This window comes from Lissotriton vulgaris, chromosome 10 (genome assembly GCF_964263255.1).
Source record: "Lissotriton vulgaris chromosome 10, aLisVul1.2, whole genome shotgun sequence".
In the NCBI taxonomy this organism is placed as follows: domain Eukaryota; kingdom Metazoa; phylum Chordata; class Amphibia; order Caudata; family Salamandridae; genus Lissotriton; species Lissotriton vulgaris.
This window is the reverse complement of record NC_141698.1, coordinates 124,773,806-124,786,424: the sequence shown is the minus strand read 5'-3', so window position 1 is coordinate 124,786,424 and position 12,619 is coordinate 124,773,806. Positions and strand designations below refer to the sequence as shown.

Genomic DNA, 12,619 nt, shown 5'->3' with positions numbered 1-12,619 from the left:
ATCAAAGGGGACCTCATGGATCTACCCAACCATTGTAGTGGTGGTGGTAATCGACCACCGGAGAAAACAAAGCCACTATCCATTAAACACTATTTTAACAGACTAGAAATAATTGAAGTAGAGAAACTTTCAACTGTGACATCTTCTATAATACTAACCACTATAATTGATAATATGCCTCAATCAGTAACAAAACCTAACATCATTGGAACGATTACACACATTCAGTATAGTAGACCGGACTGGGATAAAATACCCATTGTAGAATTGTCATTAACTTAAGATTCTTCAACACACCCCACTATAGGGGACAACATATTTTAAATAGTACAGAAAGTGTTGCTCTGAGTGAGTCCGATGCTAGATTATCAGAGAAGGTGGACTATTCACAGCAACGTGAAAGATATGCTGCAGGGTTCTCCTTCAACACTCCTAAATCATATATAATCAAAATAATAACATCTGTTAATTCCATACTTCGTGCTGTAATGAACACCTTAACAAGGCAGTCATACAAACTAGTGCTTCAGGTGGACTAGTTACAATCTTTGGCCACTTGCATTGGTAGTTTAGACAACAAATCACTAACTTACAGCCATATTCATGAAGTGAAATTGCGCCCGCAATCGCTGCGAGAAAGCAATTGCGGGCGCAATTGACGAAATCGGCATTCAACATAAAAACAGCGACATCGCTAACACATAATAGCGAATTCGCAATAAAAATCGCAGAATCCCGGTAGCGAATCGGAAATTGCGACAAACCATGGATTCTGCGAAAAAAATTGCGATTTCGCAAATAAAATCGCTATCGGCATTCATTAAAAATCGCAAATAGAGAAAAACCCAAAAATCGCCGTTTGCGCGGCGCAAATTAAGGAGAACTCAAACCAGGTGGTAACCATCAAAGCCATGAAAAAATCACTTTTGAAAAACTGTTGGCCAATCAGCAACAGGTTCAGGCCTGACCAATCACACATTAGGACATCCAGCAACAGCATGTGGAGTGCCACAATGCCAGGATTGTACATGGTGGTGAGGCGTCGAAGGCTGCAGCGAGCAGCACAGAGGAGACGCAGGATCCAGGACAGAATTTTCCTCCAGCGGGTCACCTTGCTGGGCCAAACCAGAGAGCAGATATATGCCAAATATAGGCTGACTGGGGAAATGATAATGCAGCTAATCCAGGACCTTGACCCCCTGATGCAGCACCCAACAAGCCGTACCAATGCGGTGCCTACACATGTGCAGGTATTGTGTAGCCTGCACCTCCTGGCCTCCGGGAGTTTCCAGGGGGTAGTAGCGGCTGCTGGGGGGATATCCCAGCCCACCATGTCACGCTGCCTCCACACTTTCATTGACGCCATGCTCACCCAGCTACAGCGTCACATCAAATTTCCCATGAGCCAACAGGAATTGGACTTGACAAAGCTACAATTCTACAATGTTGCCCATTTTCCCCATGTACTTGGATGTATAGATTGTACCCACGTCGCCATCTGCCCACCAGCTGCCACTGAGTATATGTACCGCAATCGAAAGTCTTACCACTCCCTGAACATACAGATGGTGTGCAATGCTAAGTCATACATCACTGACATTGTGGCCCAGTACCCAGGGAGTACCCATGACTCCTTCATATTCCGGCACAGCGGCCTCCACTCACGACTGGTCAGGGGAGAGTTTGGTGAAGGACACCTACTTGGTAAGTGCACTTTGTCAACAATGTCTCATTGCTATGTAGTAACTGCGCAGCACAGCCACTCACCATCTGCTCCTCTCATTTAGGTGACAGTGGCTACGCCCTCCGTGAATACCTCCTGACCCCTTACTTCAACCCTGCCACACCCCAGCAGCGCCGTTACAACGCTGCACACATACGGACAAGGAATTGCATAGAAAGGACATTTGGCCTGCTCAAGAGCAGGTTCCGCATACTGCACAAGACAGGTGGGGCCATGTATTACAGTCCAGCAGTGTGCTGCCGCATTGTGGCTGTCTGCGCAATACTACACAACATGGCAACCAAGCGCCGGATACCTGTCGACATCTCTGGCAGTGAATCTGAAGGGGACGACCGTCCACCTCCACATGTACGTCATGCCCGCGGAGAAGATCCTGCGGAGGGACAGAGGCGCCGAAACCACATCACTACAAACTGTTTCTAGTGCACACATACCACTATCACAACACTGCACCCATGCATGACGGATAAAATAATGACATGAGTGTGTATGAAGTATGACCTTTCATCTTTAATGTTACGTCACATTAAATTGGCCTTCAAGAAAAACAATTGTCTGATGGGGAGTGTATTACTCCATAACTCCCCATGCTGGGGTAGGGGGTTTGCAGGACTTGACTGCATGGCCACCCTCATGTTCTTACAATCCTCAACGATGTTGGCGACGAGACGCCCCAAGTCGTCTCTCTGCATTGTCAGGGACGTTGTTGGCCCTACTCCCTGATGTTGGGCGGCTGCTGCGGCGAAGGTGAGGCACCGGTGGTAGGGAGGCACTGCTATTAGTCGACGCAGCCTCACTTGCGTCGTCACCACCCTCTGCATCATCCCGGCCACTGGCCTGTCGGCCTAGCACAGCTGCAGTGAGGAGGTCCAGGGACCTGGCCACATCCTGGCAACACTGCACCATTTGTGCCTGCATAGCGAGAGACCGACGTGCCAGCTGTGATGTGGCGTGGCCGACAACATGGTTAGACCTAGTGTAGGCCGATAGGCGGGCCAGTAGTTGTCGGTGGCGTCTACGGGTCATGTCCTGCTGTGAGACAAGCAGCTGGTTGTTCTGTCTCACAGCTGCTGTCAACTGGCTAAGATGTTGCCCATTTGCCTGCATCTGCGCAAGCATTGCCGCCATGTGGCGTGCCTGCGTGCGATGCACCCCCAGCATGCGGCGTTCAATGACCAGGCCTGGGTCTGGTGTGTCTAGTGCCCTGCCGCTGCCTGCTGGGCCCTGGTGCTGCTGGCGCCTCTGAGCGATGGTCTGTGCCCTGCCAGCTGGTGTGTGCCTCGTTGGCCTCCCATGCGCTGGTGGTGGAGGCTGTACCACTGCTGTGGCGGCACGGGGTGTTGGTGCTGTCGCTGGTGCTGGCTGCACTGCAGTGGATGCAGGGGTGGACCTGTCGGCACGGGGTGTTGGTGCTGTGAGTGGTGCTGGCTGCAATGCTGCTTGATGTGATGTTGCAGGTTGTTGGGAGGACTGTCCCTCACCCTCAGTGTCCTCCGGGCTCTCTGCAATGTGTAGAGCATCACTATCGGTGCTGCCTTGATCCCCTGCACCTGTAATGTGAAAGGGTGGATGATTAATGTTATGTGTATTGCACAAGAAAATGTCACACATGCACGCAGCCTTGCTTTCCCTGACTGGGTTTTGTTTAGACTTAGCAATGAGTGCTCTGGCACTGTTGGGCAGACTGCGGCCTCATGATTACACTACAAGTACCACAATGCAATGGGGCTTATTTGGCTTGCTTGGTGTGCATATTTGGGGATGTCATGGTGCTAGTGCAGGACGTATGGGCATGGTTGGGGACTGGGTCGCAGTCGCATGGCACTTACCTTGACTTTGTTGTTGGCCGGGTCGTGAGGAGTCCAGCTGAACGACCCCCACGCAGGCTGCTGGCGCTATGGTCTCCTCAATCATGTCCTCCAAGGGGGTGTTAGGTGTGGCTTGTGCTTCCCCTCCACCAGTGCCCAGTTGGTCTCCAAGCCGCAAAGCAATCCGCTCCTTCGAACGTCCTCGCAGGTCATACCAGCGCTTCTTAATGTCGTCGATGGAGCGCTGGGTGACACCGACCGAATTGACCTGGGCGCGGATGCGCTGCCAAATCCTCCGCTTCTCGGGCTCTGGCACCCTCCGAGAGTCTTTGCCAAACAGCTTCCCATAGTCATTGCACACCCCCTCAATGACATACTCCAATTCAGCCTCTGAAAATTTCAATTTTCTTTTCCTCTCATGCCCACTGCTCCCTGCTGCTGCTTCCTGGGCCATCTTTCTGCACTTTCCTTCAGGCTTGGGTGCTGCAGTGTCTTGCTTTAGGAGCTCCAAACTTCAATGCTGCCACTCCCTGGCTCTGTCTTCGGTTTGTGGGTGTGGTGAGCCTACTTCCTGGTTGTGATGTCATCAGTGGGCTCGAAATGCGCCATCCCGTTTTTGCGATCTCGCTGTTAGCGAGATCGCTAATTGCGATATCGCTATTTGCGATGTCGCTATTTCGGCATGGGAAATAGCTGAAACTGCGATTATTTGACGTTTGCGGCTACATCGCAATCGCCAATTGCGATCGAATGCGAATCGCATTTTTTCCGCGCTTTCTATCATGAATGCCATTTTGCGATTCTCAAATAGCGATACGCAATTTTTCGCTATTTGCTAATCGCAAAATGGTAGCTTCATGAATCTGGCAGTTAGAAATCACTTTAGATAAACTAATTACTAAGTACTCAAATTCTACATACACATGCAGCCTATTGGTAGACAACCCTTGAACATTACCAATCTTACTACCACTTTGGTGGATAATTTAACGAAAATAAGTTGCCCGAATATAGACAGACTCACCAATGAGATGCAACGGTGGCTGTTCAAAGAAACCACTGACCTCAATGCCATTGTTACCACTCAATATGCTGAACTTCTAACTAAAATGAAGAAGCTTTAGCAACTGTCATGAAAAAATGTGGATCACTCATTAGAACCACCTAGGGCAGACTACAGAGAATATTTAGGACAGTGTGAGTGATATAATATCAACTCCAGAGACTCTAGATTCAGCATCTGGCTCTAGACTGCTGCAAGAAAGGAAGAGAAGAGGCTGATAACCAAGCCATTTTTATAACTAGAACAGAGTCCATAATAAGCAAACTATTTCCAATATTCAATGGTTGACCAGATGAATGTTTGACAAGGCGTTTTCTTAATGAATATATGAACTCAAATCAAATCATTGGAGTACTGGAAATTATATAAAAGCAGTATTAATTTCCTATTCTAATAGGCAGAGGTAAATACTCGCTTGTTTGCACAAGTTTAGAATATGGGGCTTATTTCCTGCAATGCAGCCCCAGTTTAAAAAGGGTACCAACGATGGGCCAGATGCTGGCAGGATGAGGGTTAGAACTCATATTTCCCAATCAAACAAAACTTTGAAGGTGTAATGCAGGGCTCTAGGGGACCTCGATTCAGCCTACGTCCTATGCATTTCTCTGTGGTAAGGGAGTCTCAGGGGCACCTCACCACATTCTGCAGGGGGACCTATCATTTTACGTTACGCCTTTGCATCCCAGTGTCACTTCCCTTCAAGGCGCTTTTCCAGGTGTCATGTAATATGTTAGTGACCATGCAATGCTCTGCATACCGCTCTAGCAACCGCTCAAATACATTCCTAACTACTATAAAGCTTTGTCACTTTCAAAGCACCTAGAAGACATTGGATTTGCAAGTCATCCTACACTTTTCACCCACTCTCTCACAACAGAGATATGTTAAACTAAAAGTCTAAAACATAGATTATGACTGCAAACACAACAATAAACAGTACCTTTCTTAAAATGTGTGCTTTGTATAAATTCAATAACCTGGCCACTTTTGTTAGATTTGCACCTTTTTAGAAACATACCCGTCTGTTTGTGAAGTGAGAGTAGCAGTCTTTCACAAGAACGCTTTTCAATATTTTGGGGTCCATGACAAGGAGTAGTGGGGTCCGCCCCTCAAATATCCTGTAGAACAAAAAGAACCATATTTGAAAACTCACTGAAGCCAGCAGCATAGCAGAACAGACTTTTGTGGTCAGTGACACAGTCATGGGGACGTGGGTTACAACCTGTCAACAGTTTGTCAGAACTATCTCAACTTTGCATGTGCTCGCTGCCCCCCAATGTCCAAGTAGTGATGAAGAGGGTCAATAGGGAACTTTGACATCAGAGCCAAACTTAAAGCTGCATTTACAATTATAGTAGACAGCCCAGAAAGAAGTAGTCCATGCTTATCCAGGCAAAAATGCTAGAAGTAAAAGTTCTGCTGTCAGGTAGGAGTAACAGCAAACAATGCAGAGAGTGAGGGTTATGTAGGGGTAAAGTAGACTGAGAAGGGCCTTCTGGATTAAATAAGAACGTGGTAGACAGATAGAGTGGGAAAATAAATTAATGCATCACCAATGCAATTAGCATTTTAAATATGTTCAAGTACATGTAATTATAGATATCTTACTATTCGCATAGATCTTGTTTTCAGCATTTGGCCTATTTTTATGTGGTCACAATTTTGGACTGTTAGAGACCTGTGGTACAAGTAGCGATTTGCACAGGGTCACATGATTAATGAGGTCGAGAAGCTGGGATTAGCCTTCAAGTCTTCTCTAGGTACAGTCAGATTTTAGGGGAGATTCACTAACTGAAAAGAGATCTACATTTCTTTTGATCCACAATGCTCTGAAGTGAATTTAAGGTGAAACTACAATATTCATAAAATGGTGTTTGCTCTCTTCTCACGAGTCTCCTTCAAACTTCCCCAGCCATGGAGCTCATAAATTTCAAATTTAAACTAACCAGATGCCTATTTTGCTTTGAGCAGGTTACTAAGAGAAGGTCAATAAGACTATTTACTCTCTAATGAGCTATTTAGGTTAATTCTGTTATCATTCTGTATCCAACTTGAGAATACTTTTCTTCCTCAGGTCCTGTTCAGTATCTGAAACCATCTCTGATGGTCCTCTGCTATCCCCATTACCTTCAGAGGCATTGTACTCATTAGGTTTACTTCCTCTTTTGTAGAGAATCTTTCTATTAGTGGCAGTATTCAACAGACACTAAGGAAGCACTCAATGAAAATCTGTTATGCTTCATTTTATCCTTCCACAGTTGTCAGAGAGGTACAATAATAAGGTTAACATTTTGTTGCCTTGTTTCACACTGGGCGACTACACTGAACAGAAGAGTAGGCCTTCGTTGATTTCTACCAACTTATAACTATCATATCCCAATAAAGATGGCACTATTTCACATTCACTGGAATGTCCCTGATAAAAGGAGAATGTGATTCTTTCCAAGTGTCAGTCTGATGTATGAATGAATTAATTTATTAACTGTTCAATTAATTAAAATCATTACAGTAAGAAAGAATAAAACTGGTGTGTAAAACAATGATCACATTAAAACTATAAAGACTGCTGGTTAAAGAGTTTTTTGTTCAAGTAATATATCCCCTCTCCGCAGCACCCACTCAGACCGTCAGCCCCGGGTCTTTATCATAAGTCCTTGCACCAAGTTTCTTAGACAGCTTCGTAGGCCTTGATGGTTTTCTCCTACAGCAGTCTGTGAATAGTTCTCCTTGTCCCTTCCGTTTCAAGCCATTGATGTGGTGCAATTTCTTTAGGGCGGATGGATAGAATCATGGCTCATTTGAGGGGAGGCTGCCTTGATCCCCTTATTGTACCACGCTGGTGGCACTGGTTTGTTTGTGATCGTTTGCTGCCTTTAAAGCCTTTCTAATCAGATGAATGAATTTCCCAAGACTTGCCAAGGTCATTGTGGTTATTCTACAAAAGCACTAGGCTGATGCTTCGCGGCATGTCTTGATTCCCTTGATGATGCAGACTGGGCGGAGAAGTCGACGGTGTTCATTCATAAGGGAGGGGCAGCAGCATAAAAGGTGAAGCCAGGATTCTCTTTTGTAGGGGCACAGTCTGCAGCTTGTATTTTCCCCATTACGAGCCCATGTGGGGTTAAATTCAGTGATTCCTAGAGTACACAGTGTCATAGAGAGGATTTTAGTTCTGGCTTGTGGTGTAGGGGCCTCATTCAGGTAGGGTTGTGCCTTGCCTACCATGTAGGAACTACAGTCTGATGTAGTTCCCTCCCTGAACACCCATCTCATTGTTAATTGTCACTGATAGCTGGATTCTAGCAATCTTTCTTTTAGTGGATTTTTTTTCATTTTAACAATGCTGCAAGTTTCCTTTTCTTACGCCGTAAGTGGGGAAAATTTCCCAGTTCTTCCGAGTAAGTCGAAATCCTTTCATACAAAAATAGGACTCTGCTTGGTGGCTATGTTTTGAGGTCCTGCCTTAACATCAGCCAGTCCAGTTCAGAGGCTTCAGGTGGATCCTAGTTGTCCTCACATTGCCTATTGTACTCATTATACAAGTCATGTTATGGCCCAAGCCTCATGCCATCTAAGTGGATAACATTATAGTTTGAGTTTATTGCAACAACCCCAGAGTTCAAATCTGGTTTTATCTGTGTTCCCAACCACCAGTGTGGTGGCCTTTAAGACCTTTGGCTACACAAATGCCTAGTTAGAAGGCCTATGTTTTAATACTGGAGTCAGGGACTAAGTTATTTGGCAGCCAATGATCATAAAGTTGTTGACAACATTTTGGTAATCAGGATCATACATTCCACTTGATATACTGGTGATGTTTCAAGATTTGACTCTCAAGATGTTCTGTGCATTTACAAATCGACTCATGCAGCCAGTGTGTTGCAATTAATATATCAGTCTGCTTCTCCTTCCTCTTGTGGGATTTCAATGTTCACACAGCTACGGGAGGCATGGAATTACCCTGCCTCACACATCAATCATGTTCAGTGGGAACATATAATACCCCTGGCATATTGCTTCTTCCGCATGAGATCTGGTGCCCTTAATTTAGGCATTTTTTGTGTTGTTGGGAGTGAGAGTCAGTCCTTCACTAGAGGTCTGAGAACAATCTGGATTTCCAGTTTTCAGCTGAACTGCTAGACTCACTCCTACCATGCTTATTATATGGGATTCTCTAAGGGAGTGACAATGTTGTAAATCTCTAATATGATGCAAGTACTAATAACCACATTTGAATATTTACTTACAGAGTACACATTGTATTTTTCAGTTTTGGGACAGCAACTAAATGTACCAGGGTCTATTCTCTATTGCAACGTTTTGGTTTATGGTTTATCTCCAATACTTACGACCCTAAATCCCATTTTTGCTGAATAAGAACCTTATAAAAGGTGAACCATAATTTTCAGTAGGCTACCTGAAAAAGGGTCAATCACTGATGTTGACTTAGTCTGCAATTTGCTTGGTATGAATTAACTGGGGAAAAACAACCTTTAAAGATCAGCACATTCCAACTTAAGTTTGACTATTGGGCCCGGGTGCTTAAGATACATGTCCCGAATTATAACTTCATCAAATGTGTTGTCCATAGCTAAATGTTCTTATTTGATGAAAAATGGTCACCTTCTTCAGATGGTCCGTAAGCAAGTAGAGACATTTGCTTTGGGCTACTAAAGGCCATCAATGACAATAAACAAAGTTTTTTAAGCATCCTGGGCAACGAGAACATGCCCTTAGATTAATGATGTAGGGGTAAAATACTTAACACAAGAATAAAGTAAAACTTTAAACATAAAACTTGTCACAGAACTGCTAGGCAATAGTTCACTATAGAGTGATGGCTGGAACAATGAAGAAGTAAGTAAGAAAAGAACATATTGATAGGGTGAAACCAAACAGCCCAGAGATAGATGTCCACCAGCCTTTAGAGCTCCTGGAACACTGAAGCCACTAGTTGAATTCCTGAGGTCACTTTTTCCTCTTTCAATGCAGAAAAGGGCTGAGGTGGTACCAGAATCATGGGGGAGTGCCCTGTGGAGTTTTTAGATATTTTAGCAGTCTGTAAGAGTAATTATATTGGTGCAACACCACCACTCCTCACAATGATGTGACACAGCTACCATTTTAGGCCTTGTCGCAGTGCCTGGAGTGTTGGTGGGGAGGTTGTACGATCTTTTGCTTTAGAGAGGCATTCCCATTGACAACTTACTTAGAGCAATACACTTCACTCACAGTCACCTGGGAGTCCTCACAATGTTACCATAATATTTACAAGTTAGCACTATGGGGACACTTCTCTCTCCCACCTAATTGGTTTTCTGCCAATCAGCCTGAGGTATTTTTGCTTTTAATGTGCTAATCCATACTCGCAAGAGCACCTAACAGAGAACCTATTATTTTCTTTATTCCATATATCTACAAGGAGTATACCACTGAAGTTACTATATTTTCATGGAGTTCTCTTGGTATCGTTTTTGCTGAGGGGGATACAACATCTCAGATATTGGCCTATACTGCATGTTGTGACACTCCCCAGGGGTACCAGGCTTATACAGACTTTTTCATTGAATAAAAAACATAGGTGACTTGTTTCACTTTATTGAAATTTCAACCAATACAGCACAGTTTATCTAGTCATTGAGCATTCCACCCCCTCAAATCATAAATCCTTCACCTCACCTACAAATTTGCTCCCTTCTCGCAAAGAACCAACTGGTAATATAAACAAATGGCAAAAAAAGGAACCAATATCTTCAATAAAATCCCGTCTACCACTAACCCTGGAAGATTTAATAGATCACATTAAGAACCTAAAACTTTTTGTTGCAGAAACAAATGCCATTTTTCAAAGGATTGAAGAAAAATGATCCAATATTGACTTAGAGTCTCTGAGATGGAATTACAAATAACCGATGTTCAAGATGCCGTGAACAAAAGGACATTTCTCTACCTAAGCAACAAACAGAAGATCTGGAAAATTGCAACCGGCATAACAACCTTAGAATTTATGATATTCTAGAGGGTGCAGAGGGCACGGACTCCTTCCTCAAAATTAATATTCCGAAGATAGTAGGTGTCTCAATGTTAATTTACAAAGAGGTCATCATGTGGGTCCCAGGCTTTCAGAAGCAAACTCATCAGTCTTGTGGAATTTAGACCTCGTTCTATAATATTCTGACCTCATGATAGTCTTGCCAACAGCTAAACAAAGGAAACAAATTTTACGGAAAGGCCAGAAAGTCGTCTTTATACAGGATGTGGCTAGAGCGACAGCTGCTCTTCGAAGGGATTTTCTTGCACTATGACCTGCGTTGAGATCATGAATGCTTGTTAAGGCAGTGTTCATCCTTATTTGTTCAAGATTACATATAAAGACAGATCTATATCTTTTTATTCCTCTGGTGAGATTAAACGGTTCATCCATCTTCACAAAGGAGAGGAAATGAACCTTGGGAAAACCTGGAATTTGTGTTTTATTTATAAGCTGTCTTCTGCATCATTTTGTTTGTTGAATTATTGTTGTTATTTTGTACATTTTTACATGATTTTCATATTCTTGTTCTCTGTTTTTACAGGAATTGTGTGTGTTAACAGCATGGATCCCTGAGCTATATGTTGCTTTTCATTCCATTTTCATATCCCAAATTTCACTTAGTTAACGTTTCTTCCTTGTTGGTAAGGGCTCTCATTTTCCTCAATGCAATGTGGACACTGACTTCAGTGTGAGTGTTCATTGTTTTCTCCATTTGCCCATCTTCTCATATATGTTTTCAGAGGCTCATCCTTCAGATGTATGCCGTCTCTGTGTTTCACTGCCTCACAATTTCAGTACAGCTTTCCATTTTCTTTCTTCGCATCATGATTAAAGTTTCTTTGCTTAACATCTCCTAAGCACTAATCACAGTATGTTTTCTCTTCCTCCTTTCTTCATCTTTCTTTTCTCTTCTTCCTTCTGTCTTTTTTTGATCATTGTACCTTCTTCTTATTTGTACTTCTGCCTTACTGCATGATTATTTCAAAGGGTGTATTACATTTTTTGTCCATTTTTAAGGCCTATGTTTTATCTCTGTTGCATATCCTTTTAAATGTATGTAGGCATGACAAGTAATCTTACAATTATTTTCCGGTAAAATCAAAGGTTGATGGAACCCGATCAAAAACCAAAGAGTGTTACGAGTCTTTCTAAGTTAAAATACCAAATTGCCTTACTTCAGGAAACTCATCTTATCGACAAAGACCTTAACATGCAAAAGATTGGATGGGGCTTGTTTTTTGTTCTCCTGCACAGAACCATAAGACTGGGGTTATTATCTTTTGCACACATCTCTCAATTTGAATATTGAAAGGGAGGTTAAGGATGAGGAGGGAAGAAGGCTTCTCCTTCAACTCATCGTTAATAACATATCGTCAGCTATTTAAAATGTTTACCGCTGTGGATGATCATTTTTGGGAACAGTTCTCCACCAAGCTCATAAAATATTCTGCTGCCAGTTTTATTGTTGGGGGAGACTGTAATCAACTTCTGAACCTCTTTTAAAATAGAAGTTCCAGAGAAAAATATGTTCCAAAAAAATACAAATGCAAATATTTTTCCAAAAATCAATACTTTCTAGAGGGTTATTTGATGCTTGCAGAGCTTTTCATCCAGATGGAAAGGAATACTTTCTATTCTCCTGTTCACCATTCCAGATCTAGAACTGAATATGTTTGCTTGACCCATAGCCTGCTTAGCTCATTTATCAAATCTGACATAGGGCCCATTTTAATTTAACACCATGCACCACTTATTGCTGAAATGGATTTATCACAGGATGCCTCCTGTTCCAACAGATGGTGTTTTAATAATAGTTTGTTACATGATAAACATTTTATGAAGAAGTTTGAACAGTTTGCAGAGGACTTATTTAACACCAATATTAGTTAAGGTAACAGTTTCAGCTTTGTGTGAGATGCTTTTAAACCTACTACCAGAGGATGTATTATTGATTATGTTGCAGTTAGAAA

General features: G+C 43.1%; 1 protein-coding gene across 2 annotated transcripts in view; it reads right to left on the bottom strand.

Moving 5' to 3' along the window:
* LOC147684820 (cytochrome P450 3A21-like) overlaps positions 1–12,619 on the bottom strand; it is a 265,486-nt gene that overhangs the window by 121,977 nt on the left and 130,890 nt on the right. For both annotated transcript variants that reach the window (XM_086940695.1, XM_086940694.1), the window contains exon 4: positions 5,634–5,733. In XM_086940695.1, the coding sequence (XP_086796821.1) occupies positions 5,634–5,733 (100 nt within the window). The remainder of the gene's footprint in view (positions 1–5,633; positions 5,734–12,619) is intronic.